Below are 24,805 nucleotides of genomic sequence, written 5' to 3'. Positions count from 1 at the left end.
GTTGAGATTTTGCTTTCTATCTCTACCAGGTAACCACTGTTGTAAGATGCAGAAAGGAGAGAAAAAGAGGTAAAACCACTTCTTCAAAATAGCTATGGCTGGGGCAGAAGACAGAAGTATGCAATTTCTAATGGCTAAAATACTGTGTTCACAAGAACATTTCAGCTGCTCTGTCTTTTTTCTGGTTTTAAGCAACCCACGTATTCCTTAGTAAAAATAAGCTTAAGCCCTTAAGCTGCACTCATACAAAGAACTTCTGGCAGGTGAGTGTTTTGGCATTCCCAAACTTAAGCAATGTTTACAAGTATTTATAGAACTAATTGCAGATGTCCTGCAGATTGAAAGTGCCACCCGGCTCTGGTGCAGGGTGCCAAGCTCAGCCCTGACTGTGTCACGTTCTCATCAAGCACAGTGAAGTCCTGCCCCAATGCAGCAGCCTTTGCCCGGTTCGGCTGTGCTGGGCCGTGCCTGCATCCCCCGCTCAGCCTCTGCAGCTGCTCTGGGTCCAGGCTCGCCTTCCACAACCTTCTCTCTGGCCAAGAGCCGCCTCTGCTGTTTCCTGCTCCGTTCGCCCTCAGGCCCGGCAGCGTTTGAGCTGCGATGGTTCGTGTCAGAGCCTTCTCCCTTGGCTGGGGACCGTCGTGATGCCACCCAGGCCATAGCGCTTGGCTCCGCTCCACCCTCCCACATCCTGCTTTCCTAGGCTTCACCTGCCGTGGTTCAAAAAATAACAGGGCCGGTGGCGTTGTTTTTGTTGGGGTTTGTGTCTGTTTCCCTCTCCGTTGCCCCTTCCCGGCAGCGGCCGCTGCGGCGGGGCCAGCGCCGCTATCGGGGCGGGGCGGGGCGGGGCGGGAGGAGGCGCGGCGGCCGCGGCAGCCGCTGTGTGAGGGGCGGGCAGGAGGGAGGGGCGGCGGGAGCCGGGCTTTTACAGCCAGCGCCTCCGGGCCGGGGGCGAGGCCGCCGCCTGGCCCGGGGGAGCGCCGGGGGCTGCGGTGAGGGGGCGCGGGCGGCGCGGCCTGGCGCGGCTCGTCTGGGGAGCGGGGGGGGAAGGACAGCCCGGCGGGGCAGCCGGAGGGCGGCGGGCTCGGGGCCGCTGGGGGAGGCCCGGAGCGGGAGGCAGGTGCGGGGTCCCGGGGCTGGCGGATTCCCTGCTCGGATCCCCCGTGGCCGTGGCCGCGGCCGGGTCCGCCCGCCCGCAGGGCCGCGCTGCCCGCGCCGCTCGGGGTGCAGCGAGGCGGCGGCTGAGGGAGCTTCCTGCCGGTGCGGGGCTGCCTTGTGCCGCTCCCCGGGTACGCCCATCCCGCGGCATCCTGAAAGTACCTTTGAGGCAATAAAGCGGAGCTGTGCGGCTCGCACTGCCGGCAGCGGTGCTTCCTGCTCGCTGGCCCCGTCCCTGGCCCGGGGGTGCGTGTCCGGTCCCGGGTCCGCCGGCGCTGCGGCGCTGCCCCGGGATATCGGCGGGCTGGGGGCCGCCGGCTCCCCGTGCCCCGGGGACCAGGGCGGAATCTGCGGAAAACAGCAGCAAATCTGCTTTTCCGTGCTGGCAGCCAGGCGAGCATCAGCCCCTGTGCCCCAGTGACATGGTCTGGGCATCGCCAGAGGTAGCGGCGCCTCTGTGCCTCGGAGATTTGCCTGGCAGAATTTTGAGAGGTTGCACTCACACCTGCCTTTGTAACGCTGCTGGCTCAGAGAGCTGAGGGGATAGAGAGCTGACAGGAATTGACAACTTGTAAAAAAACCCAAAGCAACAATTCTGTAATGGAGCAGGCGGCGTAATTTAATGACGTATTCATAAAAATGTCATTTAATCGGTTTTTGTTTTTAGCATTGGGTAAAAAGGGGCTTGTGGTAACGTGGAAAAAAGCTGAGAGAGGTAATGCTTAGTTTACTTCTAAACTAAAATAAATAGCAGAAAATTCAAGTGCACAGCATTGAAGTTTAAAGGAATAAAATACTTCAACAAAATCCTTGGGTAATTGTAGAAACTAAAGTGATTTTACAGGTAAAAAGTTGTAACTGCCATTTTATTTTGTGCCACTGTAAGCAAACCACCAATGTATAAATTTTACTAAGAAATATTTGTGTGTGTTTCTATCAACATATTTTTTTTTATGTATTGTTTCCAAGGTTGTTGGCCTTTTGTGTGGATGGCTTCAGAGAACATTTCAGGAGTAGGGTAAGTCCTAAGGCTTTTTGGTGTACTTATGGGCTTCCCTTATACAAAAAATGAACAGGATCAATTGTTCACCAATTGTGATGAAACTGGCAGTATAGTAAGCTTTTAGCATAAAGAAAGCTTTAAACTTGTACATTTAAATGTTTTAGGGCATGTGACATCTACAGAATACAGAAAAATTTGAGTACAAAATATATGGAACAGCATTTGTAGTATTTTTTAGGCATCTAAAATTACATTTCAAATTTTAGGCATATGAAATTACATTGCATTTTCAATGTCTTGTGCTTTTCAGTGATGTAGAAAGAACTCTCAGCAATTGAAAATTCTGGTTTTGTCTAATGTATTTGTTTTTCTTCCTCAAATAGACATATATGTCCTTAAATTAGCATTTTTATGTACTCTAGGTATATTTAGTATCAATTTATGACCGAAGCTGCTGTTTTATGCAAATTTCATGTTAGTGCAGAACTGTTCCAACAAAGCTGCATTTTTTTGGCATTTTGATACTTTCACTTTAATGGATCTTTCAATGTTAGTTCATTGGTCAGAAATACAATCTCTCTAATTCTCAGCAAAGCATTTGAAGTTATAATCCCTGTAATCCTTGTAAAGCAATTTGATGTGTGGTCTATTTTGAGGCTGTCCTGGTTATACCAGTAACGTTTTTTAGTTTTCTAGCCTGGATTCATTTCATTATTTATTCATTCATAAATAATGTTTTAATCTTGATATTTAATGTATCATTGTGTTTCATTTAAATTTACACAGCATTTTTCATATATTCTTAAAACTATAGGTACTATGTATTATATCTTAATTGTATAAAATCTCAGTTATGCTATTTATGGAAAGTTGTACCAAGTTTATGTAATCATTTGATTATGTTGTTGCACTTGGTGCAGGTTGTATGAGTAATGCTGCTTTGAGGATGTTTGGTTTGGAGAGATTGGTGTCTTTTGAGTGTCTCTTCTTGCCATCTGTTTTCTGTTTCCAAGTTTAGAGCTTCTGCAAGAACAGTACCCTTTTTGTTTGCAAAAAGGCTGCATCAAAATTGTCCTTCTCAGAAGGAAAGGAAGGCTTAAGAGTCATTCTGAGCAAGCATTGAGATCTTTATCAGTGGCTGTAAAGTCTGTGATTTTATAGCAGATCTGCCATCAAGCAACCTTAAAGGAATGATATTGTATGAAAGTTAAAGTTTATGAAAGACAGTACTATTATTAGATTTAAAGAACCAGAAATACTGAATCCCAACACACTGTATTCTTTCCAGAAGTTTATTTTTTTATTTTTTAGAGCTGCATATGAGCATCTGAGATAAAAGGAATGATAAAACAGCAGACCAGGGAAGATGTAATGTAATGTTGTAGATGGGCATGAAGTTAAATTTTAGTGCTTTCAACTCTCTTAGGTATCTCCCCTTTAATGCTACAGTTGATTTATTTTTCCCCTCTTCCCAAGCAGCAAACTGGAGGAAATAAGTTTTACATTGCTTATCCAAATTTATTTCAGACACCAGTGTTTAATAACAATTTAATGGAATGTGTAAACAGGTAAATGAGAGATGTCCAAACCCACAAGTTCCTGCTATAAAAGTTAATGAGAGATGTCCAAACTCACAAGTTCCTGCTATAAAAGTTAATGAGAGATGTCCAAACCCATGAATTTCTGTTTCAGTCTGGACAGTGGTGGTGTGGCCTAACAGATAAATAGGGTGGTGGTAATTTGTTTTGGTCTTTTTGATTGCCAGAATGAAATCTTGTGCTCTTCTTTTGCCTTTTTTTTTTTGGAATCCACTGCAGGTGAGACCAGCTTTATGATAAGGGTTTGCTTTGGCAGATCCAAGACAATTATGTCACATTACAGATAACGCTGTTCCAATTAGTTCCACAAAAATAATCTGTATTGACTGTTCTGTTCTACTGGTTATTGCCCCACCATTTGTAAGATTTCAGTGCAAAACTTGACTTTAGTTCTAGTAACTTTCTGGGAGTTAACAGAGTTTTTGTAAATGCCCTTGCAGGGACGAGGTGGAAGGCAGCTGAGTTCCCTCGTGCCCTGCTGAGACGCAATGCCATTCCCGTTGGTGGCGGACGGAAGCCATGGCAATGTGTAACATGGGAGGGAAAGGCACGGCTGGACCATGTGGCGTGACTCGCTCAGACTGCAGCTCTTCTGCCTGCTCATGGCAGTGCTGGCTGTCGTGGTGCTGGTCCATAACTTTTTCCAGTTAGAGGTAAGTGGAGCTTGTTTCTTCTCCAAGATGGCTTGAGCAATGTTGTTGGCCTTTGAGTGTGAGGTTAGAATTGTCTGACTGACAGCATTTAGCTATAAATAGGAATCACAGAAAATTCATAGTTGAAGGCATGTCTGGAGGTATTTAATCCAACACCCTCCTGAAAAGGCTGGCATCAGAGTTAGCTTGGATTGCAGCAGGGTGTTTTGACTTTCAACCATATTCAAGGACACTCATATTTCACAACATACCTAGGCAGCCTGTTGCAATGCTGCATCCCTCTTAGAGGGAAGAATGTTTGCCTTAAGTGCAACCTTTTATCCTATAAGAATGTCCTCTAACTCCAGTACCTCTGTGACTCCCCTGTGGTTAGTGAAAGACTGCAGTTAGGTTCCCTTTTGGTCTTCCCTAGAATTAAAAAAAGATGCTTTGGTTCCCTTAGTGTCATTCCAGTTCCCTAAGCATCTCAAGGGTTCTTAGCTAGTCTTGCCAGCTTTACTCTGGCATGGGTTGTCCAAAAGCCAGACACAGTGTTCTAGATGTGGCTTCACCATGGTCTAATTGAGGAGAACTCTAACTTTCCTCAATCTTCTGGTTAGGAACTTGTTAATTCTTTGCCACAATGCTGTGCTGCTGACACATGGTGAGTTTGCTGTCTCCTGGAGTCCCTAGGTCTTTTTCTGCCGAGCTGTTATGGCTTGTTCATCTCTGGCCTGTCTGATGCAATTTTTCTTTACCTTTCCCCTTTTCCCTCTGCTGTATCTGTCTTGCATATTTCTTCATTTTACTTCTCACTTCAGTGCAGAGGTACTTTCAAACTGCTTAGTCAGTAAGCCCATAAGATTAAAGTCAAGGAGGATGAGGATGTGTCTGCAGGAGCCCTGGAGGCTGACCCTGCCCACTGGCTGCCTGCCTGGCCAGGCATTCCAGTGCTGCATTTGGTGGATGAGCATGGTAATGCTTAGCCTAACACCTTGTTAAATTATAGCTGTCCTTTGTGCATGTCAGCCAGTCAGTAGGTGCTTTATGCTTTTAAGTTGTGTATATGCTGTGTGCAGAATCTTCCTTCCTCCTGGCTAGTGATCCCCAGGTGAAATGATCCAAAAGAGGGGCTGTAAAGCCCCCTCACCCCACACAAAACAGCTGAATTGGAAGAGGATTACATATGGGTAAGGAAGGTGTTTGGGAAGTCTAAAACCACAAGTGATTCAGGATCAATAACTGAGTGTTTGTTACATATTCCAGTACCAGTGGACACATTAAATATAAACTGCAGACGCTGATTTTAAAGGAAGCAGGGATATTTTTTTAAGGATTGCAGCAAAGCTGCAGAAGCTTTTGCATAAGTCTTTGTAGTTACTAAATGCATATATTCAAAAACTGGATGAATGCACAGAAGAAAAGTCCACTGGGGTACTAGATCTTAAGATATTTACCCTAGTGTTTAAGAAATCTAAACCATAAAGGGCTAAAAGTGTGTTAAGTCTACAGGAGGAAATGGCACAGCATGTTCAGTCTGTTTTCTTTTCCCATCTACCTGCTGTTGGAAACTATTGGCAATCAAAATATTGTGTTTGATGGACTTTTGGTTCAAGTTAGCATGATCCATTTTGTTTGTAGGAGGTAGCTTTTGTTTTCTCTTTCTGTGGTTTTATTTTGTTTTAGGTTTTGACCTAGGATGTTGCCTGAGGAGTGTTGATATTTAGAATCTTAAACTGTTTTCTTTACGTTTTAAAATTACATTTCTTGGAGAAAATGGCTCTGGCAGTGCTTTGAGAGTGAAATGGAAAATGCAGGTTGGATGTTCACTCTGTGCTTTTTCTGGCCATTGTCCATGAAAAGTTTCTTTGTGGCTTTGTTGCCCTTTACATGTCTGCTATTCTAACCTCAGTTAAGTATTGTGTTGCTGGTAAATCTTTACACTATTACATGCAACTCTAACCCCTTCTGTTCTCATACTTTTCTGAATGGACCTGCTCCTGTGTTTGTCTTGGCTCAGTTTTCCAGGCAGTCTAATATAGGCATTTATGCTGATTCTTTTCAGTCAGAGATCAAAGCCAGAAAAAAATCTTATAACACTTTCATAGAATATCTGTAACCAAATCTGTTCAGGCTCTGAAAGGAGAGCTTATTGTTGGTTACTGTTGACAATGTGTTTGTAAATGCATCAGACACACTTCTCATCCCTAAATCATCCAACCTAGCTGCTTAAAGCTCAAGATCTAAGGCAATTGTCAGCTAGTCTCCCTTCTGTTTTGCTTTAGGATTTTATACCTTTTCATGTTGGAATATTTCCTCTTAATTTCTTAAACTACTAATGACATCCTCCCAATAGTCATACCCTGTCAGATTTTTACTTTTTCTTGTGTTAAAAAAACCCAACAAGCTGTCCACAAAAAGTTTGGTAGCCAGCTTATTATTTACTTTGCTTTTTATTATGGAATAACTATTCCCTTGAGGTCACATAGTTGATCATACAGTACCAGAAGAAATGTGGTTTTATTTTATTAGAATTTTTTTCTCTGCATGTAGCCAGACAGATAAAATGTGCAGTAATTTTTTGTGAAGTATCAGGATTTTGTCCAAACATGATGCTCTCAGAGTGCAGGAGGGTTTCTGTATTTGTACCAGTGGTCTTTAGGGTGACAGAACCACTTTGGGATTGGTTGTGAGTGCTATTTTATTTAAAAGGACCAAGAAGAGAGAGTCTGTGGGGAGAAGGGAAGTTTCTTGCCAGAACAGAGTATGAAATCAGATAGCTGAAACTGAGCAAAAGAACTGTGTAACAAAGTTTTAAATTCTTGTTGCTCAGCTGCAGGTGCCTACAAAAGATAACTTTATCTTATTCCAATTATTTCTGGAACATTTGACTGCCAGGTGATGGCTTTTGAGGACTGGCTTTGACACTTAGAGTTGTTTAGCAGCCCCTCAGTGCTGTGAGATGGTAATGATAGAGAACTGATTTCATCTCTGTCATAGACAAGAAATAAAGTACCTGGAGTGTAAAATTACTGAATAGAAGATGGCCGGCCTTTCAGGAATTGGTATTTGTTAGATTCAGATGCTGTCTCCTGGAGCTTTTATTTGCCCACTGTGCCTGTTGCCTGGCAATCTCCTGTGTTGTTTCCTGCTCTAGTGACAGTGACTTAGGCAGGTTTGCAGCAGCTGCTGAGGCCAAGGCAGGGGTTAACAGCTGGTGGAAGATACTGGGCTTTGAGATGGAGTTCCCCTTTTCCAGCAGCAATGGAAACACTCAATGTTTTCATCAGCCACCTACACTGTGGTGTTTAACTGAGGACAGGTGTTCATTGCAGATCTCCCCAAGTACTCTGTGACCCATCTAGAGTATCTTTGAGAGCATTATTGCCTGGGTTAATCTACATGTTGTATCTAATTTTTGCTTAGTTGGTGGTAAGAATGCCAAAAGCTGAGGAGATGAGCTGAAACTTCCATTAGTTCTCATAAAAATACATTTTCCTTTTTTTCCTTTTTATGACATCTCTAGTGCAGGAACTGCAAATGGATTTATTTGTGCTTAACTGACATGTAATCTCTTCTGTCCTGCCTGTGTTACTTGGCAGATAGCCATGAAATTACTTTGTGGTCACATTTGGGTTCTGGTTAGCTTCAAAATGCAGTAAATTAAAAAAAATAATGATAGAAAAAAAAAACCAAAAAAAGCAAAAAAACCTGAACAAACTCCTCCCACACAAACAAAAACACCTCAAATGCAACAAACAAACAATGCCTCTTGGGAATTGCACTTAAAATACTTGACACCTTCAATGGTGTATAGATGGAAATAAGCAAAGCAGGTGTTATCCAACATGGAGCCTGTCATCAACACTAAAACTGTCTGTGTCATAAAGGAAGAGCACTCTTGAGAAATCCTCTCTCTCTGCTTTTCATAAAGGAATTTTGTTTAGTTTAGCTGCTAACTACAATAGAAAGCCCTCCATTCTGCACAGTCTCAGTATGATGACAGAGAGGAGCCAAAGAGACTTGGAAATGCCAAGAGGGAGTAGGAAATGAAGTGGGGACAAACTCAGCTAATTATTTACCTCAGAGCAGGCCTTGTGTATCCATAGGGGCAGGAGAACTTAAGTATTTGTTTGGAGCTGAGCCTGGGAAACACTTAAGAAAGGAAGATGGCTTGGAAAGCTTTTATATTTCAGTCAGGGATCTTTGGTGTATTAATTGACTCTGAAGCTTTTTCTGCCTTTACTGGCAAAGAGAATCTGTGCATCTCCTGTGAATAGCATCCATGGTCAAGCTAATTTTCACACAAAAACTTATTATTCTGCAACAATACAGGGTCCTGGTTAGGCTTGAAAGAGGGCTGTAAATATGAACAAGGATGCTGGAGAAAGAATGCTCCTCATGATGTTGAAGAAGCTCTGCTTTTACCTTCATGGAGCTTCCCCCTCAGGCCCTTGGAAGATAGACTGAGGAAATATTTCTGATATGATCTATTCTGCTTAGGGGGACATAACCTGGAGATGCTGAAGTGACAGTGCATGTCCTTGCTCTCAGCTGCATACAAGGAAGAGCTTTGGCCTTATGCTCTGCTAAAAATCTCTGTAGGTGAACTGATTTGCAGCCATCAAACCATATTCTGTTTTCTGAATGAGTTTGTTGGCTTGGTGTTCTCTGCACCCTTTCCCACTGAAAGATATGGGAATGCCTCTGGAAAGACTTCAGAAAGCCTAGCTAGGCCAGAAATGGCATCTCTTCATCTCTGACAGAAAGACTGGGTTAAAAACCCCCAGGAAATTTATGGAAGATTAAAATTAGGGATACATCAGTTTTTAAGCTATCTTAGATGACCATCTCTTTTTAATTTGAAAGGATTTGTTTTTACTGTGTCTACCAACCAGTGAAGAACCAACTGAAAACCAGAAACTTTCTCTTGGGAACTTACACTGAAAACAACAATTAATCCTAACACATATTCTCCCTTTTCCACTCCTCTTTGGGAAAATGTATAAATATTTTTGCTGAGACATTGTTGCTGGCTTATTGGAGGCATCAAAATATATAGCTAACTTTAAAAAATATTTCCATGCAGTATTTTTTGTATTATGTGTATATATTTATGCATGAGCAAGTGAGGGGAAGAAGTTGTGAAGGTGTCCAAAAATAGAAACTTGGCTTAATTCAAGAGTGCATGTAGGCAAGATTTAAAGTAGAACTGTGCCTGAGATTCACTCTCAGCTTTGGCTGAAATTCACTGGACTAATAAAAGCAATGTGCAGCTTACATCTGCAGCTTGGCTTGCTGCAGCTTGGCTTGCTATGATGGAAAACAAAAATGATTATGAATTATGGCCTTCAGGGAAAATTTATTAAATCCTGGGTGGGAATATAAAACAGAAGCAAAAGCTTCTATTGTGATGTTAGCATCTGGTATATAGATGGGTATATGTCAATTTGTGTTTTAGAGCTACAGTGTAGCAATTTACAGTTTCAGGTTTTATAGTTAACTTGGATATCAAACAAAGATTTTGTGTATCCATCCTACATCCTCCTGAGCTCATCCTCTTACTCTAAAGCTGATCAAAACCAATTTATGTCACAGACTTCAAAAGCCTGTATGTTTTTATTGCTTGTTAGGTTTACCTTTCTTCTGAATAAGTATGTTGAATCTCAGTGTGGTTCAAATGATTTTAAGACACTGATGTTTCCATGGCCTAAGAAAGGTTTATAACAATGAATAAAGCTTTAACATGAGTGTTGTGATTTTAGTACATGACATTTAAAAGTAGCTAGTAGTGAGTAGTTAATTAAGGAGGAAGTAAATGGAAAACACTGAGGTATTGGTAAGTACAATGATATTTTTAAAGATTTCAAATAATGTAGTTTGATTTTTTTAGCAATGTTTCAAATCTAAATGAGCATATCATCTGATCCTGTGTGAATGGTGCACTGTATAATTTTAATCTTTGCTTGAAAGACTATTTTCCTTCTTTATGAAATGGAACTATGGATAAGTTCTACTACATATACCTGGTAATTAATTGGTCATTGACTGCTGATTTTATGTGTATTTGAAGGGGTTTTTCTTAATTTGCTGATTAGAAATCTCATGGGTACCTCTGGAGTCTTAGACTGTGCTATTTTTAAAATTTTCCTAATGCAAATCTGCCGAATTATGTGATGTCATAAAGAAGATGGTATCTGCAGTCATTTGCATGCAAATACAGCTTTGGACACTGATATTTTTGCACAAAATACAGTTTTATCAAGCTGCAGCAGAAGCCTTCTCTCTTAGTTTAGTTTTGTATTTAAATATTTTAATTTACAAACTCTGTGTGATTAGGGGATGCTTTGCTTGCTGTTTCATTTGGTGCTAGAAGCAGCTGTATATAGATTTTAAAATCTTATAAATAAGATTTATAAATAAGCAGGTTTTTTAGTCCTAGCTTGTCCTGTACTATTCTACTTGCCAACTGGCTCATGAATTTATTGTCCCAGGAGGATCTGGGCTTTTGTTCTTTTATTTCTTTTAATGTGTACACTACAGGGAAACATGCATTTCAGATAATTAGCCAAGAGGAGATGTGAGTGTGACCAGATAAATGAGTGCAGCTGCCACATGCAGCAAACCTCTCTGGAAGGCATGTGCAGGGGTGCATCAGCTTAACCTGCAGTGTAACATCTCAAAGAAAACCTTTTTCCCTGCATTACATGGGGCAGCTATTAGAACCCATGGTGCTCCAAGGCTAAAATGTTACTGCAGAAGAAAAGGAAATGTGATTTATAATTTAATCATCCAACCTTTTTGTGGGGGTGTTCACAGGGGTCCCAGGAAGAGGGAAGAGATGAGAATCTTGACTCCATGTTTCAGAAGGCTGATTTATTATTTCATGATATGCATTATATTAAAAGAAAATTATATATTAATGCTATACTAAAAGAATAGAAGAAAGGATTTCATCAGAAGGCTAGCAAGGAATAGAAAGGAATGAATAATAAAAGCTTGTGACTCTGAGAGAGACCAAGTGAGCTGACTGTGATTGGCCATTAATTAGAAACAACCAACATGGACCAATCACAGATGCACCAGTTGCATTCCATTGCAGCAGATAATAATTGTTTACATATCATTTCTGAGGCCTCTTCTCCTGAGCTTCTCAGGAGAAAAAATGCTAGCAAAAGAATTTTTCATCAAATGTGTCTGTGACCCTTTTGTCATTTTTTTTCACATTGCTGATATTTGGAGAGTGTACTGGTAGCTGAAACACTGCCATGCATTGGATGTAAGCTCTTTAAATGCTTGTTTGCCAAAGCAGGATAACTACAGGTTGCCCACCTGTTTCCTTAGAAATCTCATGGTCAAAGTAATAGATTTGGGTCTTCTAGTGAAGTTGTTTCATTTGGCCAGTTTGAAAGCTCTGTAAAGCAAAGCCCAGTTCTTGGGACCATTTCCCAACAAAGCATCCATTATTCCCAGTGTTTCATTTCACAGCACAGCTTCAGGTAATGTTTTTCTCCCCAGCACCTGGATGATGACACAGTTTCAGGATCAAATTGGATAACAGAAAATAATGTGCAGCATCCTCTGTCCCAGACAGCCAAAGCCACCAGGAAGCCTTACTGCGGGTACGCGGAGCAGACCTTGTCCAAACGGGAACAAGTGGAGCAGGAATCCTTGCTTGCTGCAATACAGTGGCCAAAGCCCCCTGATGGCAAAATCCCCTTTGCACAGAGCACTGATCCCACACACAGTGACTTTGTGATTGTGAAACCTGACAGGTTCTTCAAGGTGGGTGATCAGTTGGAGGTACTCGTTCGCATGAGGGATTTCCAAGGAAAGCCCAAACAGTACTGTGGAGACTATTTACTAGCACGAATTCACTCTCCTAGCCTGAAAGCTGGAGCAGCAGGAAGGATTGTAGATTGCCACAATGGCCTTTACAAAATCTTCTTTACCTTGCTTTGGCCAGGAGAGGTCAAAGTTTCTGTGTCTCTTGTCCATCCGAGTGAAGCCATCCAAGTCCTCGTGCGGTTGCGCGAGGAAAGGCCGGACAGAGTCTATTTCAAAAGCTCCTTCAAGTCTGGGAGGTATTCAGAGACTACAGAGTGCAACGTTTGCCTGCCTGCAGGTCTCCCAGTCTGTAACTTCACAGATCTCTACACGGGTGAGCCGTGGTTCTGTTACAAGCCTCGGAAACTGTCCTGTGCCAGCCGAATCAACCATGCCAAAGGTGGATATCTGAAAGGTCTTCTGACACAAGAGGAAAGCCTCTTTTTCCAAAGGTTTGTATGTTGTTGCATTTATGTATATTCAGTCAAGTCAATAGGCATATTTAAACCTATTGTTTAAATAAGACACATTGCCTTAGAGGTGGAGTGGATCTGCAGGACCAGGTGTTTGGTGTTAGTTGTTGAATAGTCTGATCCCCTCCATTCAGCTGTGCAAGAATCCTAGCAATCTTAAAGAAACTTGGCATGTAGTTCTCTTTCTGTGCTTTGAATTCAACCCTGCTGAATTTCACAAGAGCATGCTGTCTAAATCTGTTGCTGGTTTTTGAGACTATTTCCTTATTTTTCTATTTCCATACCTGCACTTGCAATATTAATAACCATGCTTTGAGAAGTATTTTTGGCCAAATATAAACTATCCAAAAAGGATCCATGTTTTAGGCTCATTGTTACAGAAATTACCAATTGTTTTTGTCCTCATCAAAAATTGTTGTTCCTTAAATGTGTTCCTTGTTGCTCAATATGACTTTCAAATCTTATAAACAATTTTCATAAAGGAAACACCTGGTGGAACAATTTGCTGAGAAATAGCCATGCAAATGGAAATGATCTGTGCATGTTATTTCAAGCGTCAAACTAAATTAGTTTCACAGTCATATTTTATTTCTGCATACAGCATTAAAAAAAACCCCAAACCATCTATTATTGCCTGTGTATGTGTGACAGAACTGCTTCTGTATGAAATTACACAGCTGAATTTAGATAAAGTTTGTTACTATGTTGTGTCAGAGTTGTAGTTGCAATGCCTTGCTAATGCCTTGCTCTCCAACACAGATGTTGTAGGAAAATCTTTTGGCACAATGTTCACTTGAGACATTGGGAAAGATTTTAGGGTAGCAGCTCCAAATAGTGTAATTTAGGAAAGTATGTGTGCATGTTCATAACCAAGACCAGAAATAAAAAGTAAGCATCAGTGGTTTTTTTTTTTTTTTTTTTTTGCTCTTCCATATCAAGTTTGTAAGTGGGTCTTTTGACTTTCTGTGTCTCTGTCCACCTGTAAAATATAGCTTATATTTATTGGTGATGTTTCCTTATGGGAATGGGAAAGCTGTTTTTCTTGGTTTAGTTTTGATTGTTTATTTCTTTTTTTGTTTCATTCAGCTCTGAGATCCTTGACTGAAGTGGCTTAAAGAAATTCCAAATAATTTATTTCTTAAATGGTGAAAAAAAAATAGACAAGGATTCTCTTCAAAACAGTAGTAAAAGACAGAATAAGATCTCAGTATCAGTCAGCTGGGAGCTGCTGCTGTGGCCCTGTACCCTTGCAGGGATTTGTCCCCACAAGTTCTGCAGGCTGGGAACATCTTTGGGGCAAATCCCCAAAAGCTTCCTGCACCTCTGGCAGCTTGATTGCTTTACTGAGATTTGTGTCAGTACAAGCTTGCACAACATTTGTGTCAGTGCCATGAAATTTTGAATTTGGATCGAGAATAGCAATGGTGGTCTCAAAATAAATGTGGAATGAATTCAGCTGTAATAAGTAAACTTAGAGTAAAACTTCATAGTACAGTGTGCTTATTTGAAGTGGAGTAAGAAAAAAAAATGAGACTAATATTACCTCCAAGTTTCACAGTAACTTTTACAAATATTGCTGTGTTTGTTTTTTGTTCAAGTGACGTGAATATCAAAAGGCCAATACTCTCCAGTGGACCTGATTCAGTCATTGTAAAGCCCACAGCAATTACAGGTAAGCTGAACTGCATAAGATTCTTGTTTGTAATTCATAATTAAATTTATAAAAAGAACAACAGGCATCAAATAGTAATTTGGGGTTTTTTTAACATGGCAAAAAAATGAGTATCAGATTTCTATTGAGATGATGAAGGCTTTTGTGTGTTAACTTTAATACAAGTTAAAAAATAGTGAATTTTTTTCATGAAATTGCATACATAAATGGGATTATTAGCAAAAGAAGAAATCAAAAGAAGAGACAACTTTGTTCTTTTGCCAAAAATGCCTTTTATTTCTCCTAGCATTTACTCACAGTGTAAAGTCTTTTAGAGTAACTGCTTACCAAACTCTCAATCTAGTGAAAACAGTTGTGTGTTGTTTCTTAGTTTCTTTCTGTGTTAAGAATGTTGTCTAACAGATTTTGATTGCATTTAAGTATTACTATAATTTTTGTTACCACAGGATAACACAATCTACAGTTCTGGACCAGACAGTCTGTACTAAAATGAACTCAGATATTTTATCTCATTCATATCCAAAAGCAAGCTTTTTATTCTTCTAAAAAGTCGACATAAAATGCGATAAACAGAGAATTTTTTCTTAAATGAAAACTTTTTGTATTTTTTTTCATTAGGTTATAAGAGACTTTTAAGGTAGAGTTACTGACCTGAGCAATAAAGTCTGAACAGAAGGCAACTTTGAGCATTTCTTGCTTTTAGTTTTACTGTTCACTTAAAAAATACAGTTCTGCTACTAGGCTTGCAGCATTTTACCCTCCACCTCTTTTCTTTGTCCAGATCCTTTAGCTGAAGTGTTTTTGTTGCTTTTTTTATCCTGTATGTTTCCTGGCAGAAACTGCTGCAAATTCAAAATTTGATTGTTATCCTTCTTCCAGGAGCTAAGAATGATCAAAGCCTGCTTATAATGTCCTGACAATTAATGCTGGGTTAAAAAGGGTGGGTAGGCATAGCACATTTCCTCAGGGAAATTCCTTCCAAGTACAGCAGTCTCTGAATAAATAAACTGAACTCATTGCTATTATGTTTTTGAATGTGTGGATTAGTTAGGACTGATGATACACACAAACTCATTGTTCTTTTTGTGCATGTTTTTCTGTATGGTGGTAAATGTAGATCAAGTTTTTAAAAACATTTGTTTTTCTGAAATACAAGTTTTTATTTCTATCTTTGTTTTTTAACTTCAGATTGGAGCTTTTATTTTCTTTAATAAAATCTCAAAGTAAGGGCCAGTTCTGAATTTTGGGCCAAAACTGGTATGATACTATACACAGACTTGAAATGCTGATTTACTGTGGGGCACCAAAAAGTTGTTCTATTACCACTGTTATATGTATATATATATGTATGTATGTATGTGTATATATATATATAAGAATCCATTTAAAAGGTAAAAAATTGAATTGCTTTTGCATCAAAACTTAGAATCAAACAAACTCAATTTCTGAATTCATATTCTGAATTAGTCTTTAATGACTATTGAAGGCTTTTTTTTTTCTTTCTCCTGTTAATAAATATTAGATGAGTTCACGTTATTATCTAGGTTTTTTTCCTTCCTGGATCCTGCTGTCAGATTTACAGAATCATCCAGAGATAGAATTTTCTGATGACTTTGTTCTGTGGTAATTGTGATTATATTATTTGTGTTATACAAATGTAATTGTATAGTAGTTTGGTTTTTAGTGTCCCTGTGAGGTCTAAGGAGGTTAACATCCACTAATACAACATGCAGAGGATATTGAATAGAAAAAGAGCAATTAAAAGTGCTTATTAGGAAAGATACTTATGGTTGGCTCTATCTATGTTAGAAGCATCTATCAGAGGATGCTTTTGGGCCCTGGAATTCCAGTGTTTGTACTTTTACATCATTCAAACAGTCCCTGGCATGATTTTGGCCATGGCAAGGTGTGCTTTATCAAACAGCTGTAAGTTATGACAGTCCCCACACCAAGGTGAGTAGAAGTGTTTAAACAGAAGTGTCTGCTCCATGCAGCTGGTGTTTGTGCCAGGGAAGATCTCCATCCTTGTTCAGCTGAGGTATTTGAATACAGAAATGGCAAAGGAGGAACATGAAACAGCCTTACAGAACTTTGATGTACCAATATCACCCTGGTTACTTAGAGAAATATGGCAATATTTGTATGATATAACCATGAGATTGCAGTTTCTCTTCCTGTAATCTCCTGTAATCCTGATAATTTTCTGGCAAGATCTTGCTCAACTTCTGCAAGTTAAAAGGGCATCCTATGGTGCAGAGCTTCCCTGATGTGTAGTTGCCCCTCGGGCAGTAAATGGGGAGGGGGCTGCACGGCAGAGACCAAGTACGAAATCCACGGAATTAGGGACTCTCTTAATTATCATATTCAAATGGCACATACATAATTTTTGGTCATGGCTTCAATTCTGGCATTTTCTGGCTTTGGAGGCCTTATGGTTCATACTTAACTCTTCTAGAGTGCCGAGGTATGTGTTACTCCGTAGTAGTAGTTCTTTGGGGGTTTGCCTCGGTCTGTGTAGGGGTTTTAGTGGGTTGTTTCGGGTTTGTTGGATGTTTCTCTGGGTGCTGCCAGGCTGTCCCCACGGGTCGGTGTCCCCGCCGAGCAGCGCTGCAGTGCGCGGGACGGCCGTTGGAGGGCAGCAGCGCGCCGCGGCAGGGCGGCCTCCGCCTGGATCCGCAGCGGGACGGGGAGGATGCTGTGCCGGCCTCCCTGCCTTCCCTCCTCCTGCAGCGGGACGGGGAGGATGCTGTGCCGGCCTCCCTGCCTTCCCTCCTCCTGCAGCGGGACGGGGAGGATGCTGTGCCGCTTCCCTGCCTTCCCTCCTCCTGCAGCGGGACGGGGAGGATGCTGTGCCGGCCTCCCTGCCTTCCCTCCTCCTGCAGCGGGACGGGGAGGATGCTGTGCCGGCCTCCCTGCCTTCCCTCCTCCTGCAGCGGGACGGGGAGGATGCTGTGCCGGCCTCCCTGCCTTCCCTCCTTCTGTGGGGCAAACACCCGCCACTGAGTGCCTCCAGCGCCTGGAGAAAGGTGGCAGATACATTTTTACATTAGCAGCAGAGATACCGTTTAATTAAAACCAAGTTGAACTATAATCGGCCACCCAGCTCTTGTCAGCAGTCACTGACTACATGTCGGTGAAGATTATGGAGGCTGTTTTGGTTGCATGTTAATTTCAAAGGATTTTTCTCTTCCAGATTCAAGCAGTATGGGCAGAGCTGAAGATCCCACAGCTTCCCCTTCTGGTTATTATTATGAGGACCAGTGGAGGTCCAGAACATATTGGATCCATAATTTTAACAAATCAGAGGATATAACTGAGTGCTTACAAGGGAAAGTAATCCACTTGTTTGGAGACTCTACAATAAGGCAGTGGTTTGAATATTTGACAGCATTTCTTCCAGGTAATTTTTTGTTATTTAGCTTTAAGGACCTTTACAAAGCCTTATTTCTCACATCTCAGACACAGAGCTGGTTTTACTGAGTGACAGTGACAAAAGCAAAGGAAGAGGAAAGACAAAACCTCATCAGAAGCCCTGGCAGACAGCCAAATGTTTGAGCAGACACTGAAAACATGTAGGCCTTGTAAATGGGGCCACCAGGTGTCTGCAAAGTTGTCCTTGTAACAGGACTGCTGCTGTGCTCGTGAGTTAAGGTGGCAGGAAATAACTTGGGTTGCCTCTGTAAGGCCTTGCAACATCTCAGTCACAGGAGAGATTTTGGAATGAAGTAGCAAATTACCTCCATTGCTATTTATAGGTTTTGGGGCCCTTTTCATTATTCAAGTTACTTACGTAGAAGGATTTCGGTAGAAAATTAAATATTCCTGCCTCGCTCATCTCTTTCCTCTGAACCACTTCAGTTGTGTTGGAATATAGTCTTTGAGCTGCCTTAATTCCTACAACTTGAAGTAATCTTTAAATTTAATGGAAGGGTTAAAATTGCTGGAAGGGTTCTTGTGAACCCCAGATTCAGAGAGTAACAATTACCATTTGTTTGTAAAAAATTTATTTTTTACAAGAGAGAAGGAAATAGTTTGGGAAACTTGGAAAAGGCATTGCCAGCCTTCTGAAATCCAAATGTGCTGTCCTGCAGATTTCAACACCCATAAACTCCACTCTGAAAAATGATGCTCAACTTCTGTTTAGTTTTAGAGTTCTTTGAAATATGTTCAGGTTTCCTTATCTACTCCTGCTTTGCCCTGTGGTCTGAGCATCTTGTTGAAAGCTTGAAGTTCTTGTGCCGTGTAGGAGCGTTGGGGGGTCAGCACAGTCGGGACAGACGGAGACGAGAGATCTCTGCAGCCAGGTCATAGAACTTGTGGTTTATTGCAAAGGGCCTGGGTGCAGGGCCCTGCTGGGAGCTGCCAGCCACAGCTCGGAGCAGGCCCGAGAGAAGAGAGGGGGAGACAGGATGAGAGGGTAAGAGAGGGAAGAGAGCAAAAGCATAAGAGAGTAAAAGGGGTAGGAGAGCGAAGTTTTTGTTACAATACAATAAATCTTCTTCTGTGTTGAATATTTTTATTCTCACTAACTAATTTAGTACAATATACAAATCTTATAGCAATTCTATACAGCTTATGAGAATCACTACGTTCCTATACTGTGTTACATTTTAAACCTTAAAAACTACTGTTTGGACTCCTTCTGCTAAACTGGTAGGGTCTGCTTGGACCCTTAGACTTGCCTGCAAACAGAGGGTGTTGTTTCATCAAAAGGAGATTACCTTCAGTCTGGCCACACCATTGTTTTCCCATTGTTCATTAACTCAGGGATCTCAAAGCTTGCTTTCATTTCAATCTTGTTTATAGTTTCCATATTCTCAAAATCTTTTGCCAGACAATCATATTTGTAAGCTTTCCTGTTTCATCATCCCCAAGAGTGCTATCTTTGTCTAATGCTTGCTCCTGGCCTTTCAGATCTGGTGGAATTTAACCTGGGCAGCCCGAAGAACGTGGGCCCTTTCATGTCGGTGGACCTGAAGCACAACATCCTGCTGAAGTTCCGCTGCCACGGGCCGCCCATCCGCTTCTCCACCGTGTTCAGCAGCGAGCTGCGCTACATCGCCAACGAGCTCGACAGCATCGTGGGCGGCAGGAACACCGTGGTTGCCATCACCATCTGGTCCCACTTCAGCACCTTCCCTGTGGAGGTGTACATGCGCCGCCTCAGGAACATCCGCAGGGCCGTGCTGCAGCTGCTGGACCGCAGCCCCAAGACCGCCATCGTCATCAGAACGGCCAACGTGCAGGAGCTGGGGCCAGAAGTGAGCCTCTTCAACAGTGACTGGTATTCCTTTCAGCTTGATTCTGTCATGAGGAAAATGTTCTCAGGAATTGCTGTGCACTTTGTGGATGCTTGGGAGATGTCTGTGGCTCATTACTCGCCACATAACCTGCACCCTAATGAAATAATTGTTAAGAATCAAATAGATGCGTTTTTATCTTATGTGTGCCCTCTGCAAACTTAGCACAAATGGGTGTCCCTATGTCGCCTTTTGCTATGGCCCAAGTACAGCTGCTCTTTTGAGCTGTGGAATGAGGCTGGATGATATGGAGGAACTCTGGGTACTGTACTTGCATGCAGGATAACTACGGTGGCCTTAGTCTGGGTAGCTGTGAAAGGGTGGTAAAGAGGAGTTGACTCTTCAGGCCATATCTTCCTGCAAGGTTGATTCCTTCAAGCTTATCATTCATACCTGAGATTATTAGAGAGCACCTTAAATTAAATTGGCAGGATTCAATAAGAGACTATTTGGGTTATTAGCTTTACTAGTTATCTGCACTGTATGCCTAATTTAATCCGTGTGACACTGATTCTGTTGCCAGGGTCTTGTTGCTCAGAACAGTGTGTGAAACCTGGGAAGGATTTTGGGAATGGTCTTTCTCTGACCATTCCAGAGCATAAAGGATGTCTCCTCCAGCTGTGTGTCAGAGAAACACAGTGTCTTGTTTCAAAGTCCTAATTAGAAACATAAAGGGTGTGTACCAAAGTCACCAATAAAGAAGCACAATCACAATATCTGTAGAATTAAGTAATGAAGAATTTGCTGAAATCTAATTGAGCACCCTAGTTAGGTACCTTTGTTTACAGATGGCTGCTAAATAGTGCAAATAGCCAGTATTTTAGTTTGGTTTCTTGTACTACCGAATTTCTTTTGAGCTTTGATACACTGTCCACTCCTTGATTTATCATTAGTGAGGATATGTATGTTTTAGGACTTCGGCGAAAACAGTGTTTGAGGCAGTTTCTGCAAGTTCAAGTTGCAGGCTTGCCTACTTGAAGCTTAAAGCGTTTGGCAGTAAAAGTGTTTCATTTAGCAGTGAAAGTGTTTCATTTGCCAATGAAAGTGTTTCCATTGCCTGCCAGCTGCAGCCGTTCCCTTGTGGTCCTGCGAAGGCGGGCTGCCCTCTGCTGTGTCCTTCACACCCCCAATCTGGACAGGGAGGCCAAGTGACCCGAGGGCCCTGGTGTGCTTGGGCAGTGGCCACACAATGACTCCTCTTCAGGGTCTGGCAGTTCTGTCATTTCTTCATGAACTTCACTGCTGCCAGTATAAAAGGTGGCACACCCTGCACCCAAAAGCTGAGCGTGCCCAGGGTTGCCTTCATGTATCTGCTTGGCACAGACCCAGGTTTGCTGGGCTGACAGCTGGTGGCTCTGCCTCCTGGCCTGGCATTTACTGCTGCTTACTTGATTGAGCCTGTCTACAGTTTTAACTAGAAGCACTTTGAAAACAGTTTGTGATAAATTTGACTCCCAAATGAAACAGCAGAGAAGTGTTCCATGCTGTCTTATCGTTGGTCCCACTCAGGCCAAAGCCAGTCTTCACTGGCTTGTGTCAAAACCAAGTTGAGTCTTTGTGAGCAAACTGAGAAGATTAACAAGGCAAATTGGCAGGTTGCGCAGAGTGAAATTACCAAAATGTCTTTATGTTAAAAAAAGTTTCATTCCTTGTTAGGTTTGCTGCTCTCCTAAGGAACTTTGTGCTCTTATTGCCAGAGCCCTAAGAGAGCCAATGCTGCCAGCTACAGCAACAGTGTTTCTTATTGTGTTCATTTGAAAGGGCAACTGAGAAGTGGTTTAAAAACAAATATAAATTATTTTAGCATGTAAAAGGCATCAGTACTATCCATCTATAAACTTTACAATTTAAAAATGTTTAAACATGTCTGGAGGAATTGTGTACACTGAAATGGCATGCATTCTTAGCTTTTCAAATCAGCAGTTAAGAGGTCAATTTGCTGGTTCCTACTGACAGCTGCCTCACACAGCATCTGCCCATATATTAGTGTTAGGTGACTGTTGCTTACTTTAATATGGTAATGGCAATGGCAATTTATCCTCTGCTAAAAAGAGGCCACACCAATTCAGGTCTGGGAAAGTAAACTACCACAATGAAAAATGAACTTTCATCTTTTCCAGTTGTGATTTTTATAACAGGTAAAGGCTTTCATCCTGAATAACAACTCTATCCTAATAATACTCATGGAAACAGGACTTCAGACTTTGAAGGGAACTACTGAATTTGTGGACTGACCATTAGGTTAAACTCATAAAGCCATATTGTGTGTGAAAATGTTGTGGCTGCATGTGTCTTCTCTGGGTGTTGTAGTGCTTGCTACTGCTCCTCAACAGCAGCTTTGTATCACTGTTAGCTACCAAGCACAGAGAGAGAAGAAAATGTTATTTTGAGTGCTTTGACAGTTGAGCAAAAGAGAACAGAACTGCTATTAGAAAAGGTGTCAAATTGCCTTCTGGTAGAACCTCATCCTTTAGATTAATTAGATTAATTTTTTAACAACAGATGAATTAACTTATTGGTAATGAACTTCAGGGAAATTGCCAGTTGGTTTAGAATGAGGCTCAAGATTTTATTTTTTGGGCTCTGAAATGGACTGGGAAGAGAAATGAAGAATCTGAGGATTTACCTGTGTTTGGGGACACTGTGCTTTTAGATGTCATTCAGGTGATCTATGAACAGTTTTTTATTTCTCTTCTCATCTTGTTACCATCTATCTCCTCATGTTACCAGTTGTGTATGTAAGGGATATGCAAACACAGAAGCAATAAAATATTTTTAAATCTGTTTCTTTAAACTTCTAAATGGATTTTAATAGGGACTTAGGTTAAGATGTTGGTTATTTTTGAAGTTACTTAATGTGAAACAGGACTGGAAAAGAATTTCTCAGCATCTGTTAAGTATCTTCCTCAACACATAAAAAATTAATTCACAAGGTTTTCAAAGCCTTGTCTTCCCTTTCTTTGCATTTTCTTCCTTTGAAAGGAAGACATTGTATTATTTTTTATATTTTCATTTTTGTACTGATAATCTTGATTATTAATCTTTCATTAGATATTTATTTTTTAATTTCTTCATTCAAAATCCAGCTCTCTCAAATTCCAGTGAAAGAAACTACTTTTATTGTTTTTATTATAGAATTTCAGAGTAATTTATTTATAATGTAAGTAAACTCCATTTTATATATATTAGTGTTGCACTGTAATATTTTGAATCTTGTTTCTCATGTGTATATTCTTAGGCTGTTTTCTTCCTTCTAGAAATTTAGTAAAAATGTTAGTTGAATTGTTGATGAGAAGGGAGGATGAAAAGCAAAAGCTTCCCTTTTTTCAAGTTTTCAGTTGGTTCTAATTTCATCTGCAAATGCAGCACTGCTTCATGAGATTTAAATTACCAGTTTTCATTGCTTTACTTGTTATAAGTAAGCAATTAAACATGGAAACTTTGCTTACCACAAGTGTCTGTACAACTTTTTATGTACTGCAGGTGACAATTTCATGGGTAGCTGACAAAGACAAAGGTTTGAAGTTGCCTCCTAGAGGGGTGGAGGATGCTGGAGTTTTGCTTTGGTTTTGGTGCAAAAGTGTGCATTAGAACATTCTTCCATTCATGACAGTTTAAGTAATAGCAAAAAACTCCAGTCACAAATGTGTTTTTCATTTATAAAGCACTTACTCCTTAAGTCCAGATAATTTAATATATATTTAGACTGTTTGGAAGGTTCTTACTCTCTGTTGGGAGTAGTGAAGTTTGTTAGAGAAAGAACTTGTTTTCAAAGAACTTGTTTTTTTCTAATATATGTATGTTATTGTAATGCTTACAAGATACAGAAGGCTCTACTGTCTTGTTTGTTTCCTGATGCAATCAGAAAAACAATTTGAATAGCCAAAAAGCTCAGAGGATGAAAAGTTCCTAATAAAGAGGGCAAGTTTACTTGAACCATTTAATCTGATTTAGTCTCAGTTTATCTTGTTTGTTGTAACCACATGTCCTTTGTATTTTTTTAGCTGCATAGTAATTCCCTTAGTTTTACCTATTATATTTTGTGCTGTGTGTTGGGTAGGAGTTTCATGCTATGGTTGATAGATTAAATTCACTTTAAGTAATTTTTTAAATTTGATTTGTATTTGGAGAGGGGTGATCTGTACGTGACATGAGACCTAGCACTGAAGCCCCCTGATGTTTCTCTCTGTTGGTGTGTTGGGCCTGACATATAATAAAAGCTCATACATAATCTAGGCTTCCTTCTTTGAGGGTTTTTGCAGCCTGACTGACCCACAGGACATCCTTAAACCACTTCATTTAAAAAAAGGATGAACACAGATAAAGCATGGTCATCGCTTCTCTATCTTATGAACAATTTTTACTTAAATAATGGAAGAAAAAATGAGGAGAGATGCGTCCTGTGAGTCAGTCAGAGTGTTCACGGGCTGTAGGCATCCTACAGTGGTGGCTGTGTGTCCCCTGCCCTGTGAGCCCAAGGGCTGTGTGCAGGGTCATGGGAGAGGGAGCGTTTGGCTGCCTGGCACACACTGGGGAGTCTCTGGGATGGCCCAAGGGTGGAGCATTTGGGGGATGTCCCCTGGCTTGCCTTGGAGTTAGCTTGCAGCCAGGGTTTGCAGCTGGGAAAGTAGCAAGCAGGGCACAATGCCCTTTGTGCTGGTTCCTGACGTAGATAGCCAAAAATATCCTGTTTGACCAGGCTAAAAATCCCTGAATGACAAAGCTGACAGCCAGGAGAGAGTGCTGAGGCACTATTGCCAAGTATTTGTTCCGGTTTTTTGTTCCCCTCTTGTTCAGTGCTGGCTGCTGAAGGGGGCAGGGCAGGGCCAGGGCTGTGATCTGGGTGCTGCTCTCACATTCCTGCTGAGCACAGAGTGGGGCCATGGCCCTGCCTGCTCTGGCCATCCCAACAGCCCTGAGGGGACAGGGCAAAGGCAAAGCAGCTTCTTCCCAGCATTTAGCTCTGGAAGCTGTGCTGCCACCATGTCCAACCCACATCAGCCTTCACTCAGCCAAAAATGAATGAGAGGCTGCAAAGTATGAGCTGTTTCTCAACTGGTGTTAGGTCAGGCCCCAGGCTTCTTCAGAGAGGAAGTGAGAGTGATGAGTAGGACAGAGAGGGGAAGCAAAAAAGTAGGATGT

At 41.4% G+C, this 24,805-nt stretch overlaps 1 protein-coding gene across 3 annotated transcripts; it reads left to right on the top strand.

Moving 5' to 3' along the window:
- Positions 1–907: 907 nt before the first annotated feature.
- NXPE3 (neurexophilin and PC-esterase domain family member 3) lies at positions 908–23,599 on the top strand. Of its 3 annotated transcripts, none has more exons than XM_058045382.1 (7): positions 908–992; positions 2,128–2,176; positions 4,200–4,412; positions 11,982–12,670; positions 14,290–14,363; positions 17,557–17,763; positions 19,278–23,599. In XM_058045382.1, the coding sequence occupies exons 3-7, from the start codon at positions 4,320–4,322 to the stop codon at positions 19,826–19,828; spliced, it is 1,614 nt and encodes a 537-aa protein (XP_057901365.1). In that variant the 5' UTR covers positions 908–992; positions 2,128–2,176; positions 4,200–4,319; the 3' UTR covers positions 19,829–23,599. The 3 variants fall into 3 exon arrangements, with proteins under 3 accessions (XP_057901365.1, XP_057901363.1, XP_057901364.1); XM_058045380.1 differs by having other exon boundaries at positions 11,910–12,670; XM_058045381.1 differs by lacking the exon at positions 908–992 and adding an exon at positions 1,297–1,601 and having other exon boundaries at positions 11,910–12,670.
- The last annotated feature ends 1,206 nt before the right edge of the window (positions 23,600–24,805 follow it).

Source organism: Melospiza georgiana, chromosome 2 (genome assembly GCF_028018845.1).
Source record: "Melospiza georgiana isolate bMelGeo1 chromosome 2, bMelGeo1.pri, whole genome shotgun sequence".
Lineage (NCBI taxonomy): Eukaryota > Metazoa > Chordata > Aves > Passeriformes > Passerellidae > Melospiza > Melospiza georgiana.
This window is presented reverse-complemented; position numbering and strand designations above follow the sequence as displayed.

Excerpts from the sequence above, each read along its gene's own strand:
- NXPE3 (XM_058045380.1), top strand. The coding sequence starts at position 4,320 with ATGTGGCGTGACTCGCTCAGACTGCAGCTCTTCTGCCTGCTCATGGCA. Across the intron at positions 12,671-14,289 it reads GAAAGCCTCTTTTTCCAAAG|TGACGTGAATATCAAAAGGC; the intron begins GTTTGTATGTTG and ends TTTTTGTTCAAG. Across the intron at positions 14,364-17,556 it reads AAAGCCCACAGCAATTACAG|ATTCAAGCAGTATGGGCAGA; the intron begins GTAAGCTGAACT and ends TTTCTCTTCCAG.